At 39.3% G+C, this 19,419-nt stretch overlaps 4 protein-coding genes and 1 pseudogene across 7 annotated transcripts; 4 read left to right on the top strand and 1 right to left on the bottom strand.

The window, feature by feature from the left end:
- Positions 430 to 5,344, top strand: LOC18781937 (KH domain-containing protein HEN4). 4 transcript variants are annotated; one of them, XM_020559353.1, is made up of 9 exons: positions 430 to 585; positions 717 to 1,311; positions 1,776 to 2,201; positions 2,320 to 2,577; positions 2,714 to 2,980; positions 3,168 to 3,235; positions 3,612 to 3,682; positions 4,705 to 4,820; positions 4,919 to 5,344. In XM_020559353.1, the coding sequence occupies exons 2-7, from the start codon at positions 724 to 726 to the stop codon at positions 3,658 to 3,660; spliced, it is 1,656 nt and encodes a 551-aa protein (XP_020414942.1). In that variant the 5' UTR covers positions 430 to 585; positions 717 to 723; the 3' UTR covers positions 3,661 to 3,682; positions 4,705 to 4,820; positions 4,919 to 5,344. The 4 variants fall into 4 exon arrangements, with proteins under 4 accessions (XP_020414942.1, XP_020414944.1, XP_020414943.1 ...); XM_007215459.2 differs by having other exon boundaries at positions 431 to 585; positions 3,839 to 4,820; positions 4,919 to 5,236; XM_020559355.1 differs by lacking the exon at positions 3,612 to 3,682.
- On the bottom strand, positions 8,333 to 8,825 carry LOC109948226. The gene has a single exon (XM_020560552.1). It carries the CDS (start codon positions 8,682 to 8,684, stop codon positions 8,523 to 8,525), a length of 162 nt encoding a protein of 53 aa, XP_020416141.1. The 5' UTR covers positions 8,685 to 8,825; the 3' UTR covers positions 8,333 to 8,522.
- Positions 9,230 to 13,471, top strand: LOC18782738 (pentatricopeptide repeat-containing protein At5g15280). Its single transcript, XM_007217300.2, has one exon. The coding sequence runs from the start codon at positions 9,399 to 9,401 to the stop codon at positions 13,218 to 13,220; it is 3,822 nt and encodes a 1,273-aa protein (XP_007217362.2). The 5' UTR covers positions 9,230 to 9,398; the 3' UTR covers positions 13,221 to 13,471.
- Positions 15,977 to 17,587, top strand: LOC109948151 (annotated as a pseudogene).
- Positions 18,537 to 19,309, top strand: LOC109948168 (casparian strip membrane protein 1). Its single transcript, XM_020560200.1, has 3 exons — positions 18,537 to 18,775; positions 18,869 to 18,992; positions 19,087 to 19,309. The coding sequence occupies exons 1-3, from the start codon at positions 18,546 to 18,548 to the stop codon at positions 19,300 to 19,302; spliced, it is 570 nt and encodes a 189-aa protein (XP_020415789.1). The 5' UTR covers positions 18,537 to 18,545; the 3' UTR covers positions 19,303 to 19,309.

The raw sequence follows: 19,419 nt of genomic DNA, 5'->3' as shown, positions 1-19,419 counted from the left end.
TATAAGAACTTAGTCTAACATGAAAAATTAACAAAATTATGGGAAGAATTGGTGCCCAAAAGTACCTCTGAAAAATAAAAAAATGTTTCTCTTCAAATCATGCAGGTCTTCCATACAAATATTCGTCAGGTTAGACCTTTCCTGGCAAAAGCTTATCTTTCTTGATAAATATTCGCCGGGTTAGACTTTTTCCGACAAATTTCTTATCTTGTCGACAAATTTAGGTCTTTCGCGGCCAATTCAAAACTGTCTTGGAAAATTGAAAAACTGAACCGGTCCAAAGTAGTTTGGATTGGTTCGATTCTCTCAATCACTGTAGGTGAAAATTAAATTAGACCAAACCGAATGAACAATACCGATTCTGATTTTAGGTGAGAACGGACCAAATTGGACCTATTCTCTACCTTTTGTTTTATATATAGATAGCTTTTATAAAAAAAAAAAGAAAAAAAAAAAAAGAAAAGAAAGGGTGTCAATAAAATTAAAACAAAGGAATGGGTGGTCAAAACCCTAGAAATCCAAGAATCTAAATTGCAGAGACACCATAGTATCGCAGTCCCATCGTCATCTCTCTCAATTCAAAAGGTACTCAATCTTCTTCTTCTTCTGAACCTTCACCTACTCCTAGATTTATATCTGTTTGCGCACAATAGTACTCATTTTCCCGATTTACGTATTTTCACTGATTTCGTTGTTGATTGATTGATTCGAAGCAGATCAAGTATGGCAGGTCAGAGGAACAGTTATGGAAAGCGCTCGCATTCTCAGTCGGATTACGCCGATAACGGAGGGGGAGGAAACAAAAGGAGAAATCCAGGTGAAGAAAGAGAGCAATTCATCATCGATGCGGAGGACACCGTGTATCGGTACTTGTGCCCGGTGAAGAAGATTGGTAGCATAATCGGGAGAGGAGGAGAGATTGTCAAGCAGCTGAGGGTGGACACAAAGTCCAAGATTAGAATCGGCGAAACGGTGCCGGGTTGCGAGGAGCGAGTTGTTACTGTGTACAGCGCCAGCGACGAGACGAATGGGTTTGAAGATGGTGGTGCTTATGTTGCTCCTGCGCAGGACGCGTTGTTCAGGGTCCATGAGAGGGTCATAGCTGAGGACCTGCATAACGATGAGGACGCGGACGGTGGAAGCCACCATGTTATTGCTCGGCTTCTTGTGCCGTCTGATCAGATTGGTTGCATTATTGGCAAAGGTGGGCAGATAGTTCAGAACATTCGTAGTGAAACGGGTGCCCAGATTCGCATTCTTAAGGACGACCATTTGCCTGCTTGTGCCTTGAACTCGGACGAGCTTGTACAGGTACATTGATTAAACTTTTGAATTTTGCCTCGTTAGGCTTGTACATGTATATGTCATTTGTAATGGGTAATTACTTGCTAGTATTTTGGCATCTTTTAGCTGAAGAGAGCAGCGCTGCTCTGCATTTTTCGAAAGCAAGTTTGGCATTTCTGATTTGTTCTAGATATTACCATCTTTTATGTTATTTATCCATGATTCCGTTCTTTGGACCCTTAACATTATATCAAATTTGCATGCTGGCAAGTTATGAACCTTGATTTGCATTTTGATGGACAGCTCTATATAGTATGTAGGTTGTGTATAATCTTTGGTCTTTCCCCCTTGATAAATGATCAGCACTTTTCTGGAACGTGCTAATATGCTTTATTGGATCTGGAGACATGCAATTGTCCGGTATATATCTGTGGAGTTGTTCATCTTTGTTGTACATATTCATATCAATTTGTTATTGGTTGTGGCTTCAGATATCTGGGGAGGCTCCTCTTGTTAAGAAGGCTCTTTTTCAAATAGCATCTCGCCTTCATGATAACCCGTCACGATCTCAGCATTTGCTTACATCTGCGGTGCCTATGTACACTTCTGGTGGTTCGCTCATGGGTCCATCTGGTGGTCCACCAATAGTGGGAATAGCTCCATTGATGGGTCCTTATGGAGGGTATAAAGGTGATGTTGGAGACTGGTCACGCTCCTTGTACTCAGCTCCAAGAGATGATGCTTCTTCAAAAGAATTTTCTATTCGCTTGGTTTGTCCAACTGCTAATATTGGAGGTGTGATTGGGAAGGGTGGTGTCATAATTAATCAAATCAGACAGGATTCTGGGGCTGTCATTAAAGTTGATAGTTCAACATCTGAAGGAGATGATTGCTTAATTACTGTATCAGCAAAGGAGGTGAAGTACTACTCCATTTGTTTTGTGTTTCAAGTCGTATCAATGGAAGATTTTACATCATCGTTTTGTTATTTGTTATTTGTTATTTGTTATTTGTTTTTAACATGTACTATTTCAGTTCTTTGAAGACCCATACTCGGCAACTGTAGAAGCAGCAGTGCGTTTGCAACCCAGATGCAGCGAGAAAGTAGAAAGAGATTCAGGAATTATCTCATTCACAACCCGCCTTCTTGTTCCAACATCACGAATTGGCTGCTTAATTGGTAAAGGAGGAGCGATTGTAACTGAGATGAGGAGAATTACCAAAGCTAATATTCGCATACTTTCTAAGGAAAGTCTGCCCAAAATCGCATCTGAAGATGATGAGATGGTGCAGGTGTGCTCAGAATTTTCCTGACTATCGTATTTTCGTGTGTCATTTATAATTTTTAGTTTTGGTAACGCATTTAGAGTTTTCCTTGATTGAGCTGATATCATACGAATACTGACAATCTTGTGTTTTAATTTCACAGATTTCTGGAGATCTTGATATTGCTAAGGACGCTCTTATACAAGTAGTTACCCGATTAAGAGCAAACCTTTTTGACAGGGAAGGTGCAGGGTCTGCGTTCCTGCCAGTTTTGCCTTATCTTCCTGTGTCAGCAGATGGTTCAGATGGTCCAAATTATGATAGTAGAGATGGTAAAAGACATGGGCGTGGGCATTCTTACTCTGCCGGCTATGGTGGCTCAAGTGATTTTGCAACAAATGATAGTTATGGAAGTTATGGTGGTTCACAGGTATCTTTTTACTGCTATTTCTAGACCATTCTTTTAAGAATTAAGGTGAATGAATACTTGCTTGAAGGTTTGCTTCTTTACTTAGATCCATCTTTCATTATATTCTGTTTTTTGTTTGTTTGTTTTTTAATATTGCCACCTATATCTTCATTTGTTCCTTCACAATTTTTCTTCATACCATATGTAGATTGGTGGTAGCGGCAGCGCTTATGGAGCCTATGGAGCTTATTCTTCCGGACGGAGTGGTAGTTCTGGGTAAAACTTTTCTTCCATGGTCTTCTCTATCTTGGCTTGCCCCTTCTTAATTTCAACTCCTCTCCTCCCCTTTTTATCTGTATTTTCTTGTTCTTTCGCTATTTTGCCACAAGTGTATATCGATTAGCTAGCTTTATACCGAATTTTAGGTGACAACTTCACGTTAGTGTAAACCTCTTGTTGAGTATTCATAAAATTTGAATTTTGAAACTTTGTAGTAACAATTCATGAAACTCAGTTACAAAGAGCTCTAGTTTATGCATATGAACAGGAGGCTTCTGATGTTGGTTTTATTAATTAAGTAACAGGTCATTTTTTTTCCCGTGAATACCAATCTTGAAACGCATTAATCCTGATTTGAAGCTTATGATATCAGGTTATCTAGCCAGAACCCTGTTTCTCGGAGGAGAAACTATGGTTACTAATATTTGATGATGGTACCAGCAGGTAGACTATGGTTGTCTTTTGAGATTTTCTTGTCTGTTTATAACTGGCATTACCCTTGGCCAGTCATTTGATATCGTAACCTATCCAATCTCCCTGTATATAAAATGCTGATGCTCTTGTTTTCCCTTTTTTGCCTTTCCCATCCCATCAAAACAGCTGAGTTCTATGAAGCCTGAAGCCAGCCTACTGTCTGCCTAAACCGGAAGATGAACCAGCATATGACATAGTCATGGCCCACCTTGACGCTTCTACTTAAATGTCCAAGAAACCAAAATTCCCAAGCTTCCCTAGAACCTATATATCCAGCATTTCCCATGTTGCTGTTTTTCCTGATACACTTTTAGGATATGAAGCCATGTTACTTCAATCTTGCCAATGTACTAGTGTTTATTGCTTATGCTTGCCAGTTATGTAGTTGAATTACTTTGTGGTTTTAATTCAGATGTTGTTGATTATGGAAAACTTAACCACTTTGTGATCTAGCTGATTGTTGTATCATCTGATTGCAGGCATTTATGATTTTACTTCTGTATCATTCGTATTACCTTTTTGGTTTACAACATCTGTTTTGTGTGAATTCTATCTGCGTCAAAATAAATTCTTGAGGACTACCAGTCTGAAATTAGTTTTGATTGAAGTGAGAATTTGTTTATTCACATATAACGCAAACACACACCCACACACACCCACACACACATTTCAAAGTTATTTATAGTACCATGTGAGCAGAATGCGTATGTTATGCTAATAGAGCAGGATGTGTGATTGAAGCTCAATGTGACAACACACTTTGGGGGAATTCTAGTATATTGGAGGAATCTGTTTCCAGAGTAGCCACTACTGTGTAAGCTGTGTGCTGGTGGTGTTCATGTTTGAGCTTTATTAGACACCTGGTTGTATTTTATTAATTAAATTCCATGCTTCCAAGTTTTGCTGTTTTTGGCAATTTTTGGTCGACTCAGAATTCAAGTGCAAATTTCCTTGAAGTTATGCTTCCGGCAGTGTTGTTTGTTTGTGTTCAGGTAAGTTTGGAGTTTTCTTGAATGGTATGGTTGATGGATGGTGGAACTTCAGATCTTAACTTTTGAAGGCCTATTCTGAAACTTGTGGGTTTGGTTGAAACTAAATGATTCAAGTGGTAGGTTAACTACTTGTGTTATGTGTGCTAGCTGTGTCACTGTCTAGCTATGGCTAGAAGTTTTCTAAGTCTCTCTTGTACAATAATGCATTTGGCAGGTTCTATGAATGCCGTTGGCATGATACAGGCATTGGTTGTTGCAAACACAATTTAAGCCGGCATATCCTCTGTTGGTTGAGTACATAGTCTGATGGGCATGATGCTTCCCTATTGCATATTGTTTGTCATGGCACTGGATGGCCTCAGCTTCTATTTTCTGTTTTTCTTTTGTTTTGGTCTGGGGTGGGGATTGGAAGAGGTTGGGGCAAGGTTTGCTGGTTGTGTATATGTCGGGGCCAAGGCCTCGTATGCTTTTAACCAAATGGACAAGTTTCATGGCCAAGGAGTTTTGATATAAATCCTTCAGTTTCACGTTACTGATGGTATGTATTTGTGTTATGCTTATGTTTTCTTCTTTTTAAGGGGTAGAGTAGTATGGGTTTTGAAGGCAGTACTTGATATGAAATGCATCAAGAAAATGCCCACCACCAGGTTACCCACTTTTGATATGAACCCATTTTTTAGATGAGACTATAATTCAGACTTCAAAATATTATAAAGTGGAGTGCCTGCACGTGAGGCGATAAAGCCTCACCCCATCAGTTACGTCGGCACAAGCCAACAAACACAAACTTTTTGAACACTCTTGCAACTTGCAGAGGTGAAAGGGGCTGTCGATTATTTGCTTTGATTTCTTTTGATAGAATTAACATTTTAAGTTGTTAATAGGGTTCTTTGTCATAAAAATAATGTAAGTAATTATTGCCTTGATTTCTCATGAAACATTTTTCACTTCATTTTCCCACGAGGCAAGGTATGAAACATTTTCTCACGCATGTACTTATCAAACATTAAAAAGAAAATAATTTTCTGCAAACCAAATGACTCCTTACACTGTCGGCGATGCGCAGACATTACTTGTGCTAAATGGCGATGCTTGGACGTTACTTGTGATAGAGTTAAAAACTGGTTGATCGACTATATAAAATCATATGGCCGACATGAAACGTAGTGCGACCATGAAAAAATGATAAATGCAAAAGGACCTAGTCATGTAGCATAAGATCAGATAATAGCAAGCATTTTGGGGTAAAGACAATCTAAGTTTAGGGACCACACAATCTGAAACTCAAATTGGTTGGGATGCGGCCAAATGTAGTAAATTGACTCACTTCACCTAACTCATTCCTACCCGACGAGGGACACCTTCTGAATCTGAAGAGAGCCATGCCATACCATTCATTCAATTTAAGCAATCAAATCAAATCAAAAGCTACGCCATGACTTGAATGGCTTCTCAGAAAAGCAGGAAGAAAGTGAACATTAGGTGATGGAGATGTATCTTTCGGCTTAATATCTCTTTGGTTTATGCACCCATGCAAAGTCACATCCAAACTCTTCGGTTTATGCACCCACGAAAAACTCCATCTAAATTACTCATTTTCCTCACAGATTCCTGTCCATTGGATAAGGGACTTTGATCGGACAGTTCTGGATCTGCTTCTGCTTTGTACAAAAGCTGAGATCATTAATACTTACTTAGAGTGTTATGGAAACAAGAGAAAACAGCTTTTGCCAAATTCTTTATTTATTTATGAGCAAGCTAGGCTCTCTCTCTCTCTCTATGGCTATATATCTATGTTCATTCGTCCAAACACTGCCAAGAGGCTTTGCAGTCCAATCGGCTTCTTCTTCTCTGTCTGTTTCCAAAGCTTTCCTTCCCTCTTTGGGACAACGCCTTGTTTTCTTGTTGAAATAAGTAGAGGGTTGAGTTTCCATTTTTCTACAAGGGAATGTTGTCTTGCTTCTTTGGGAAATTCCTACCCTGCCTCCACTTTTCTTTTTCTATCTTTTTTTCTTCTTGGTTTCTTACACATTTGGATCTATTTGATTGGTTGGTCATATTATTGTGCGACTTTATTTTTAAATTATGTTATGGTTTTTTCATCTAAAGTCTTGCATGTGGAAATGAGGCGTGTGGTGCAGCCAAGGATGACTTGCCGGCAATACTTAGCTTGTCATTCTCCAATGCATGCATGTTGTTGTGAGAATGAGCTGATCGGCAAGTCGTCTCTGGCTACATTATTGCCTCCTTTTCTCATGCTAGATTTATGATGATGGTTGCAGCCATGCAAATTGCAATAGAGAAGTGGTCGTGATGAGCCCAAAATTAAAGGCTTATTTCTGGCTTATTTCTTTCTTTATCCACACACACATATTTTCGACCAGACTATTTCATCTAATGTCTCACATAATTTGCAGATAGAAGGCGCCGGTAAATTTGTTGCAAGCTTCAAACTTGTATCAGCTGCTGGATGCCAAAAACTGCTTAATCAGCCGGCCTCGTGAAACTTGATGCTTGTTTCTCGTGGAAAGATCACGACGCACGACTAGGGGTGGCAAGTTGAAGGCACACGGTCCTTTCCTTGTCTGCTAACTAGATATTTTGTATATACAGGACATTACGCCTGGCTGACCCTGCAATTTTGTATATGTAAGTTGCAAACTTTACACCATTTTGACTATGGTTAACTTATCACTACGGTGTTTAGGGTAGTTGGGAACTTGGGATTGGATTAATTTTTATCACAACATATGCTATATATCATTATATAATATGTATCAAATTTACTCATTGCATGATTTCATTAAATGAAATTTAGAATTAACTACGGAGATTATTTTTTGAGAGATAATAACTCACACGCTACATGAATATTGAGATTTAAAGTCAGAACCCTCGTGTGTCCTTTCCCACAAGGGATTATTAAAGGCTATGTGGGGTCATCAACCTATACCGAAATTTGGACAAAAGATTGTGTATTTGTCCTCACAAAATTTGTGTGAGGCCCACTCACAGTAGTAGTAGCTATCATCCTCTCATTATTGTGAGAGGCAGGGGAACCCACATAAGTTTGTTTCTCCGAAATTTGGTCCAAAATGGTACCACAAATGGTTGGTGATCGGGGGGCAGAGTCAGGACTTTGTATTTGGAAGGCTAAACGTAAAATATCAAGTTTAATTACATACATGTTTTTGGCTTCTTGGGTAAACTATTACCAAAAACACTACTAGATTGACACGAGTAGTTATCTTTCAGAAACGTAATATGATTGTATATTGAAATACAAATTTGAGAAATATTGAGTAGTAAGGGGACCACAGACTTGAATGTAACAATTTTTCTTTACATTTAACAGAATTAAATAAAGTGGGGCGTCAATGTCGTACTTATGCCTTTATATATGAAAAATAAACTTATTTGTAATGAAAATAACAAAAAGTGTTATTCCTGTTGCATGAGAGTTTCCTTTTGTCCGCTTAAAAACTTGGGCTGATTTCCAAGGCAACACGCAAAACATTATTTCTGCCTTGGTCAACATATCTAGAATAGTCATTTCATCTCTCTTGCCCACATTTTTCACACCTAGGAAAGTTCTTATGCGCAGCTCAGATTTGCTTCATTTTCGAGATACAGGCAACAAAATAACAAGTAAAATTACCTACCGAATTGAAACAATAACAACTTAACACCGCCCATAACAAGCAACCAAATACATTTCCATCAGGAGTTGTACATAAGAAAAAGTGCAAGCAAAATCACATAATTCAACTAGAAACCCGAAAAAGGGGAAGCAAAGGAGGAAACAGAGGAGGGGAGAGCTACAGAGATATAAAACCTTCCTTGATCAGCAAACCAAACATGAGAACAAGGAGGCCGATTGCGATGGACTGATTTGGAGACACCAGAGTTTGAGAATAAGCAAACAAGGTCATTGCTGCACCCACCAATCCAATCACAAACGCACTCAAGTTCCGATTCATTTTTCTTTGTGAAAGAGGAAAACTTCAATGCTGATGATATTTGAGGATTTTGGTGGATGATGAGATGAGAGCACCAGACAGGGCAACTATCTGTCTGTGTTTGGAGCTTAAGCCAATTCAAGGTCAACTCTTTTTGTCTCGCATCACAAGGGCAATGCCCCTTTGGTGTCCTCAAAGAGTGCTCCAAGTCAACCCCTTAGGTGGGATCATGGATAATTAATCACTTAGATTAGATGGCGATTTAATTACACTTAAAGACTTTTTTTTCTTAGATAAAAGCGATATTTTGGGACGGGATTCAAACACAGCACATCAAGCATGGGTCTATTATTAACCACTTGAGCTACAAGCATCTTGCTACTAAACAAGGTTATTTGGTTTTCGGTTAAATGCAAAACGACTTCGTCTGGTGCCGTTCTGAGTTCTGCTGAGAACCGTCATGGCCCAAAGCACCTACAATGCATGCAGGCCTTACAAAAATGATAGGCCCAATCTGTTGCAGATGATCGAAAAGCCCAACATACAAATAGTGCCCTTTGTTGGGTTTGCGTTGGGGAAGGTCGTTAATAGAAGCGAAACGACGTTATCTGCTGTCGTTCTTTAGCTCCCTCCAGAGACTGAGAGACACAAGTCAGTCAGACACCAACCTCAAACTCTGCCGAGCGCTGAGAGCTCCAGAGCCAAAGCGCATAACTATATGTAGGCCTTACATAGATGAGACGGAGCACCACCACCACCTCCTCCACCATAGCTTTCTGCAATGGAATGCTCCAAGTTTTATATGCTTTCTCACCTCACAAGCCCTATATCAAACAGGTTCGTTCTCTTTACTCTCTGTTCTCACTTTTCAACGCTAAATACAAGTTCTCAACCACCACTTGTCTCGCATACCCTTCATTCCCCTCGTTTTCAACGACCCCAAATAACAATACCCAGATAGATTTATCTTCTATTTGTTGCTCTGGTATTGCCCAATCTGTCATTTCTAGATGTTCCCACTTTTCTGAGAAGAATAAAGGCAAAGGCTTTGCTAACGCGTCTCTAAAAGACCTTCTTTTGGAGATTTCGGATGTAGTACCTGAATACACGCGTAGACTTAGGCGGGTTTCGGAGGTGAAACCTGAAGATGTGCTTGGATTATTACTCGGTTTTCAATTTCAGTGTGGGAAAGTTGGATTTAAAGCTAGCAAGGTTGAGTCTTTGTGGGAAATTTTCAAACGGGTTAATGGACAAAGTAAGGGTTTTAAGCATCTCTCTCAGTCATTCGAGGTCATGGCCTCGATGCTTGTCCGTGTGGGGTTGCTTAGAGAAGTTGAATTCTTGCTTTCCACAATGGAAAGCCAAGGAATTTTATTGGATAGTCATGAAGTTTTCAGTAATTTGATTAAAGGGTGTGTTGATGCTGGTGAATCAGAAATGGCCATTTCTATGTATGATCGAATGAGGCGCCGTTTACTCCCTTCATTATCGTGTTATGATGCTCTTCTTGATCATTTGGTTAAAATGAAGAAGACCCATTTGGCTTTTCGAGTTTGTTGGGATATGACAGAAATGGGTATTGATTTGAGAGGTGTGAAGAAGGCCACAATTGAGGATGTCATTGGACTCCTTTGCAAGGATGGAAGGCTTCTGGAAGCAAGAAATCTCGTCAAGAAGGCTATGGCTTTTGAACTCAAGCCTAGTAACTTAGTTCTATATGAAATTGCTTATGGTTATTGTGAGAAGAAGGACTTTGATGATTTGCTGAGTTTCTATGCTGAAATCAAGTGTGCACCTGATGTTCTGGCTGGGAATAGGATTATGCATTCTCAATGTAGCAATTTTGGAACAGGAAAGGCAGAACTGTTTTTGCGAGAATTGGAACATTTAGGCTTCAATCCTGATGAGATAACCTTTGGTATCATGATTGGCTGGAGTTGTCGTGAACGAAAACTAAAAAATGCTTTCATTTACCTGTCACAGATGTTGTCAAGACGACTAAAGCCCCATAACTGTACCTATAATGCTCTTATCAGTGCTGTCTTTATGGGGGATATGTGGAAGCATGCCCAGGAAATCTTTGATGAGATGGTGGATAGGGGGACAATACCTGATTTATTGACGTTCAGAGTTCTCTTAGCAGGCTATTGTAAAGCTAGACAATTTGATGAAGCAAAAAGGATAGTTTTTGACATGGCAAGCCGTGGATTAATTCAAAACTCTACCACAGAGGATTCACTATCCAAAGCATTTATAATTTTGGGTTTCAATCCATTATCTGTGAGGTTGAAGAGAGACAATGATTTGGGGTTTTCTTCAACTGAGTTTTATGATAATCTTGGGAATGGACTTTATTTGGATACAGACCTGGATGAGTATGAGAAGAGAGTCACTTGGATCCTAGAAGATTGCATGGTACCTGATTATAACTCACTTATGATGAAAGAATGCACTCTTGGAAATTTGAAGGGTGCATTGATGTTGGTCGATGAAATGGTTCGGTGGGGGCAAGACTTGTCATCTTCTACCTTCTCTGCCTTAATGAAAGGGTTCTCTGCATCCCCTTCACATATTAAGGGTATCACTGCAGTTGTGCATAAAAAGTCTCAATTAGTAGATCAGTTAGACCAAGAAACTTTAAATTTGCTAGTCCAAGCATACATGAAGAAAGGGTTGATATGTGATGGAAGGATAATATTGGATGGAATGTTCCGAAGGCATTTGAAAATCAAGAATGAGACATGCACTGCTGTAATTAAAGGTTTGTGCAAGAGAGGAAATTTGAAGGAGCTGCTTGCTTGTTGGAATAATGCTCAACAGAACAGATGGTTACCCGGGTCAGAAGATTGTAAAGCGTTAATGGAATGTCTTTGCAAGAAAGAGATGCTATGGGAAGCACTACAGCTTCTTGAAAGCATGCTGATATCCTTGCCTCACCTACGGTTAGATATATGCCATATGTTCCTTGAAAAGCTTTCTGTTACAGGCTTTACAAGAATTGGGCACATATTGTTGGAAGAACTTGAACAGCGCGGTGGCATCCTGGATCATGTGGCTTATAGCTATCTTATAAGAGGATTGTGTAAGGAGAAAACTTTTCCTTTAGCATTTGCGATACTAGAAAATATGCTGGCTAGAAATTTGGCACCATGGTTGGACGATTCTGTCCTATTAATTTCTCGTTTGTGTAGGGCTGGTAGATATGAAAAGGCCATTTATTTGAAAGAGATTGGTCTAAGAGAAAAGCCTTTGTCTTCACTTTCCATTGATCGTGCATTAATTGAAGGCTGTTGTATGGCAGGGAAGGTTGGAGAGGCAACCACTATATTACGGAATATGTTGTTAAAGGGGATACTTCCTGATACTGAAACTTACAATATTTTGGTTCAGGGTCATTGCAAGGTTAACAACTTAAAGAAAGTGAGGGAGCTACTTGGTGTCATGATAAGGAAACACTTCAGCATTTCACTTGCAACTTTCCGCAATTTGGTGTGTTTGATGTGTGTGGAAGGTAAGGTTCTTTATGCAGTGAATCTGAAGGAGCTCATGCATGGACAAAGTGAGCCTCGCGATCTCACCATTTACAATATTCTGATTTTCTATCTTTTCCAAACTGGGAATACTTTGATTGTGAATAACGTGTTAGATCATTTGCAAGAGAAGAAATTGCTACTGAATGAAGTAACGTATAATTTTCTAGTATATGGGTTTTCTCGGTGTAAAGATGTGTCCAGTGCTGTGGAAATTCTGTCTACTATGATCTCTAAGGAATTTAGGCCAAGCAACCGCAACTTGAGAATAGTTATGACCAGCCTGTGTGGGATTGGGGAGCTCGAGAAAGCCTTGGAGTTGAGTCGAGAAATGGAATCAAGAGGCTGGGTTCATGATTCAATCATTCAAAATGCCATTGTTGAGGACCTTCTTTCTCATGGTAAGCTTCAAGAAGCAGAAAAGTTTCTGGACAGGATGGTAGAGAAATGCCTAATTCCTGAGAATATCAACTATGATAATCTAATTAAACGTTTTTGCTCGTGTGGACGACTGAGCAAGGCAGTTGATCTTCTAAACATAATGTTGAAGAAAGGAAATCTTCCAGACGCTACTAGTTATGACTCTGTCACCAGCTCTTGCTGTGCAGTTAATCAACTGGACCAAGCTATGGATTTTCATACTGAGATGCTGGATAGAAATCTCAAGCCAAGCATCAACACATGGGAACTTCTTGTCCACAATCTATGCCAAGATGGACAAACTGCAGAAGCAGAAAGGCTTTTGCTTTCAATGGTTTGCATAGGTGAAACAGTGAGCAGGGAGATATATTCTTCTGTAATTAATAGGTATCGCTTAGAAAAGAATCTCAGGAAGACATCAGAGCTCATGCAAGCAATGCAACAGAGTGGTTTTGAGCCAGACTTTGAGACACACTGGTCTCTCATAAGCAATCTAAGCAATTCTAGTGACAAGGACAATGCAAACAGCAGCCGGGGTTTCCTGGCAAGGCTTCTTTCTTCAAGTGGATTTTCTCGGCAAAAGGATTCGAAGACAAAACTGGGTTAACACAGTAATCATTCATTCATTCTTTCTCTACCGACTCGTGGTTAGTTGTTGATGTTTTTATCCACTAAGTGGCTTGTGATTTTAGTTAGCCACCATCTTTGGATGCTTTGATGGTTTATAACTTAGTCTAAAATGGAATCTCAAGTCTCTTATAAGGTAGCGCAGCATCTCTGAGTGACAAAATATAAAAAGACTTGTACATACCTGTAAATGTTTACCCAGCTATAAATGCAATGATGGTTTCTGTTAAAGACATTTTCTTTATCAGAAGATTAGGTCTCTTATCATAGTTCTAATATTTCGCATGGTTATAAAGGGAGGATTGTAAGAATATGGCAAGGGGTTCAACCCAAATTCTCAACAAAACTCAAAAGCTGTTCTTTTTGCCTTTGGGTTCTACTTTGTAGCTGATGCTCGAGCTTCAAAAAAGCTTTTGAACAATGAAGAAAAGGCCCGAGAGAGAAATATCCTTATCTGCTTTTGTTTACTGTACCAAAATGTGAATTTGCCTCAAAAGCTATATATGAGCACTAATAAATGGGTGGAGTAGAAAGATAAGCAAGAGCTGATTTAATGTCTGGCATCAAGCACATCTTTTGGTTGATGTGAGAGAGATGCCATACATACTTGCCTAATTTAGTCTGTCCTATCATGTGCGCAAACTAAATAGGGATTGATTTTAACATAGAGCTAATGCACTTTGGAACAAATTATGCAAACAGAACTGAGTTAATGTAAAAAGAATTGAAGGTGAAACTACCAGTTTCAATTTATAAACAAACAAACCAAGCCAATATTGTGTTTGTACCAAACAAGATATCATCAACTTATTAGTAATGTAAACAAGCACTAACAATGTGTCCTCGACTTTTTGGCTAAATGCAACTTAACATCCTCCTCATCAGGCGCAACTCCTCCACAACTCTGGCTTGACGACTGCAGTTGTGGCTTGGCGCCGACTACATGACCTTCCCCATTTCTTCCTCCCACTTGCTTTGGTTTTTAGTGGACTGAGCATGAGCATGAGCATCTTGTGGTAGTCTAGGAACGGGTGTCGGCCACCATGGTACCACAACTTGGAAGAACCCGCAGTTCAAACCATAATCAGTAGTATACTTTTTATCCAGTTTCGACTGGATTCTTGTACGAATGTTGAACATGACAATCTCATAATCTATAACTAGATAGATAATTTCCTCATTGTTTGGGTCCAAAGCCATACATTCAGAAGCTAGAACGTCTCCTCTCTTCCGAACCATGTCTTCCTCCAGTATATAACTTGTCATGTTCTCCAAGCACACCTTTTCAAATCCTCCATGATACTCTTCTTTATTCACATTCACGTCCCAAACTAAAAAAGTATTGGTAGTCAATTCAAAGTCAAACATCTTGAGACGCCCTCCATAGACACCCAGGCAAGAAAGTATTATGTTGCCGTCAAAATGATGATCCCTCAGATTAATGAGACGACATTTATAATCACCATTGTTGATCATGAAGGGATCCAACTCCAGGAGAAAGTGTACACCACCCATCCAATACAACATTCTGTTGCAAGCATTAGCAAAGCAAATATGAAATTTGACAGTACCGAGCATAATATCTTGTGGGGATGACACAATTGTCTCTCTCCATTGACCAGTCTCTGAGGAGAAGATCTGCACTTTGAATTTGCTGTATTTTTTCCCATAACAGGGACAAATTAATCTCACAACCTTGCACCTGTAATTGGTATTAAGCTCTGCAATATTATTACTATTATGTCTTTTCGGGTCATCATCATTTGTATACTTATTATACAAGGGAAGATCGCACATAAACCCCTCTGGCAAAGGTACTGTCTGTTCGTGACATGGAGGTGCGGCCGGAAGAGCAATCCATTGTTGGGTGTATGGATTGCAGATGTAGTAATTACGTTCGTAATACTTGCCTGTGTAACACAAAAGTAAGTCATTATATGCACCTGCCACCTCTGGCTCTTGTTGGATCAAAGAGCCATGAAACTTCTTGAATCTTCTGAAAAAAGGCTTCAGGGGATCGGACATTCTATTGAGCAAATCTCTCTTTTTGTTTATTAGAATGATTGGTGTTTGCTGATGATGATATTCTCTTTGTAGAGATACAAAGCGGCCAATGAAATACGGATCCGTTATGAGAGTGCACCAACGCTTTGACACGCACTTGCATTGATAAACCAACTTATAGCAACGGAGTCGACAAAGAATCTCCACCAGTACAACATCCGGGAGATCATCGAATATCGGATTCAAAGAAGTATGATGATGGTTCAGTATTGCTGCAAGGGATGACTTTCTACCATACCTTCCTTTGATATTACCAACTCTCATGGCGTCTCACAAAACTCACCTTGAGTAAAAGAACACAAATCGATATACACATGCATATAGGGTTTTTAATTGGGCCTCTCAGATATAGATCCATTTTCATCAACATATAATGGACTCTCCCTTCTTTTCTTTTTTTTGTTACAAAAAAGGTGGCAGGAGTGTTACCTCTCCGAGCCGGACACGGGTTAAGGAAAAACTCTCTCTAAGAGGTTCGTTACACATACAGAGGATCGAACTCAGGATCTCATTGAGTAGTCCGATCACATTCGCCCAACATGTGTGGCCTAGCCCGTTCAATTTTCCACCAGACCAAACCCACTTGGGTATGGACTCTCACTTTTCAATTACAGTCCACTCTCACCAATTAAGCAATTAATATGTCCATAATTTTTTAAGAATTTACAGGATATGGCAGTATTGTTAAGGTATGAAGTTTTCATGAACTCTTATTATAAATTTTGAGGTGGTAACACCTTGGGAAATTTTCAAAATTCAATAAATAAATTTGCACTTAAATTCAAATTAAATATGATAATTAATGTCCTACAAATCAATAACTTATTACCGGTTTAACAAATCCATAGGACTTAGATTAACAACAATTTCTACGTAAATTACACCGAATATCTCTCATCATAATTGGAATTATGCCAAATTTTCTACTTTTTAATTACCCCAGTTCAACAGGAGAAAGAATTCTTTTGTATTTGGAATACCTGTGGCCTTTTTATAGCCTTGTATATTGCTTTGTATTGGTGCAAAATTAGAAATAATTAATCGACTTTTTCCCATCTTATAATAAAGTATAAACAGTGGAAAGAAAAAGACGACCTAAAAATTTGTAGCTTGATGTGGGTTGAGCTAGTTGGTCAAGAAAGAGTATTTACTCCTTTGCACTCAAGTTTAAGTCCTCTTTTTCGTAAATTAGAGTAATTTAATCCAGATTCGTCAGGAATTTGGGCTCAAAGCCCAACCATAGCCCAAATATGATATATAGTTTCTGCATTGAATTTGAGTTTGGGCTCCCACCAATAGGAGATGAAGGCGTGAAACGAACAATTAAAAGAGGGGCAACCTGTGACGATCAGAAAGAGGCCAAACGACAGGATCGCCAACCGTCACCAACGGTCAAGCCTCTGGAACAATGTACCAACCTTGGAGCTCTCAAGCAAGTCCACGCTTCCATTGTCGTCAATGGCTTCAATTCAGATTATTCTTCTATCAGAGAACTCATCTTCGCCAGTGATATGGCTATTTCAGGCAAACTGTTCGTTCATGTTGCTGACCAGACACCTTCACCATGATCATAGGCTTAGCTCAGAGATAGAACTCATTAAATGCAATCGTACTGTATACCCAGATGGAAAATCGGCATTCAAGGAAAGATAGCTTCACTTTCTCGTTTATACTCAAGGTCTGCACTAAGCTTTCTTGGGTTAAGAACTTAAGATGGGTATGGGGAGTCATGGGAAGGTTGTGAGGTTCGGATTTGAATCGAATACGTTTGTTAGAAACACCCTTTTTTATTTTCATGCTAATTATGGGGATTTGAAGATTGCAAGCTCACTTTTTGATGCTTCGGAGAAGAGGGATGTTGTGCCATGGTCAGCTTTGACTGCAGGATATGCAAGAAGAGGGAAGTTGGATGTGGCCAGGCGACTTTTCGACCAAATGCCTTTTAAAGATCTGGTTTCATGGAATTAATGTGATGATTACAGGGTTGGGTATGCAAAGCAAGGGGAGATGGAGAGTGCAAGGAAGCACTTTGATGAGGTTACGAAAAGATATGTGGTGACTTGGAATGCAACGATTGCAGTTTATGTACTTTGCGGGTCGAATGAGCAGGCATTTCAGATGTTTAAGGAGATAAGTCTGGGAGAAAAGCCTGATGTTGAGTCTTTGGTCTGCTTGCATAGATACGGGAGATTTAGATATTTTTTACAACACTGCAAGCTGTGTTTGGAATTTTGATATTTTCAGGTTATATATATGAGCACTAATTAATGGGTGGAGTAGAAAGATAAGCAAGAGCTGGTTTTAATTTCCAGCAACAGGCACAGCTTTCGGTGGCTAAAGGATAATATAAATAAGAAAAGCTTACCAACTCTTCAGTAACAAAACCAACGCAGACAACATTGTTAAACAACCTGGTGGGGAATTTGGAAAAGTGCTAATGGAAAAGAATCAAGATCATTCTAGATCGAAATACCTAGATATGATGATAAATCTTATGCCATGGTTGTAAAAAAAAAGGATAAAAATAACTACTAATCTTGGAGACTCGAGTTATTTTAGTCCAGGATTTCTAGGAACAATGATCCCTTAATTTGTGCCTGATTTGCATTTTTTTAGATTTAGGGTTTTTACTGATACTATACAAGTGACGTAATATGTGGATCTTTTTTTCTCATATCATTGACCAACTCAGTTTCCCTTTGCACCCCCAGATGTCTAACTGCCCCCATTATTCATATATTTCACAAGCTCCCCCATTTTCTCTCTGCTTACCAGGGATATATCATATATGCCATAGATTTCCAATTTGTAACTTTGCCAATTCGGGTTCAAATTTGGTGCGGTTGGAAAGTGGTGGTGACCTTATAAGTGGTCTAAAATATTTGAATAATAGAGCAAGTACGAGTAGGTAGTCTTTACACATCACAATTCATGTGTTCAGTCCACCCAAACTCCTGGCGGGAATAAGCTTTTTCTTTTTATATGAAATTTTCGTCTGACAAGATTTTTTTCAAGTTATAAGGTCCTGATGCAAACGTAGAGTTGATGGGTTTTTTTTAAGTCAATGAAGACTACCAAAAAGCTACTAAAATGCCACCCTGTGCTAGCTTTTCTGCATGCATATAAACACCCCTTGGACTCTGCTATTCCATGCACAATTAGCTTCCCAGCTCAAAGTTTCAAAGCCCATCTCTCAAACACCAGAGTTTAACCAGTCACCAAATTTAATTTACAGTGAAACATGAAGGCAGCAGGAGCTATTGAGCTTGGTGAGTCCAAAAGCACTTCAAGCACCCCAAAAATTGGAGGGGTGAACAGAGGGGCATCCATTCTAGACTTCATTCTCAGGATCATCGCTTTTCTTGGTACCTTGGTAAGTGCAATAGCCATGGGAACCACTAGGGAAAGGCTTCCCTTCTTCACTCAGTTCCTTCAGTTCAGGGCTGAGTACGATGATCTTCCAACATTCACGTATGTGTTCCTGAACATCAAGTTTTCTGTGTTCATGAATATTTTTTCTGCTACATATATAAACTAATAAACTTCTGCTTCTTTTAAGAACAGGTTTTTCGTGGTTGCCAATTCCGTCGTGTGTGGATATCTGGTGTTTTCTCTAGCCCTTTCCATCTTCCACATCATACGAAGCAACGCCAAAAGGAGCAGAATTATCTTGATCTTCTTCGACACGGTAATACCTAATTAAGATATTTTATTTTTTTTGCAACCATAACATCATGCTATCCATTATGCTTCCTCTTGTCTTATACGATTGTGTTGTGTAGGCAATGTTGGCTCTTCTGACAGCAGGTGCCTCTGCAGCAGCAGCTATTGTATACTTGGCACACAAGGGAAATGCCAAGGCAAATTGGTTTGCCATCTGCCAGCAATTCAACTCCTTCTGCGAGCGCATCTCTGGCTCCTTAATTGGATCTTTTGTAGGAGTTGTTGTTTTTATTCTCTTAATCTTGCTCTCAGCTGCAGCCCTCTCTCGACGCTGAGTGTCAGTCTCATACATTCTTAACGATGCACAAGCACATATATATATATATATATATATCTGTGTGTGTTGATTATAGTGCATCAGTATGTCAGTTCTGTGTGTATTGCAAGGGACA

The sequence above is a fragment of the Prunus persica genome, chromosome G3 (assembly GCF_000346465.2).
Source record: "Prunus persica cultivar Lovell chromosome G3, Prunus_persica_NCBIv2, whole genome shotgun sequence".
NCBI classification, from domain to species: domain Eukaryota; kingdom Viridiplantae; phylum Streptophyta; class Magnoliopsida; order Rosales; family Rosaceae; genus Prunus; species Prunus persica.
Note: the sequence above shows the minus strand (reverse complement) of the source record. Positions and strands in the feature narration are given on the sequence as shown.

Coding starts and splice junctions, on each gene's coding strand:
- LOC18781937 (XM_020559353.1), top strand. CDS start 724: ATGGCAGGTCAGAGGAACAGTTATGGAAAGCGCTCGCATTCTCAGTCG. Junction 2,202..2,319: donor TTACTGTATCAGCAAAGGAG/GTGAAGTACTAC, acceptor GTACTATTTCAG/TTCTTTGAAGACCCATACTC. Junction 3,236..3,611: donor GGACGGAGTGGTAGTTCTGG/GTAAAACTTTTC, acceptor TTATGATATCAG/GTTATCTAGCCAGAACCCTG.
- LOC109948226 (XM_020560552.1), bottom strand. CDS start 8,684: ATGAATCGGAACTTGAGTGCGTTTGTGATTGGATTGGTGGGTGCAGCA.
- LOC18782738 (XM_007217300.2), top strand. CDS start 9,399: ATGAGACGGAGCACCACCACCACCTCCTCCACCATAGCTTTCTGCAAT.
- LOC109948168 (XM_020560200.1), top strand. CDS start 18,546: ATGAAGGCAGCAGGAGCTATTGAGCTTGGTGAGTCCAAAAGCACTTCA. Junction 18,776..18,868: donor GATGATCTTCCAACATTCAC/GTATGTGTTCCT, acceptor TTTTAAGAACAG/GTTTTTCGTGGTTGCCAATT. Junction 18,993..19,086: donor TCTTGATCTTCTTCGACACG/GTAATACCTAAT, acceptor TGTGTTGTGTAG/GCAATGTTGGCTCTTCTGAC.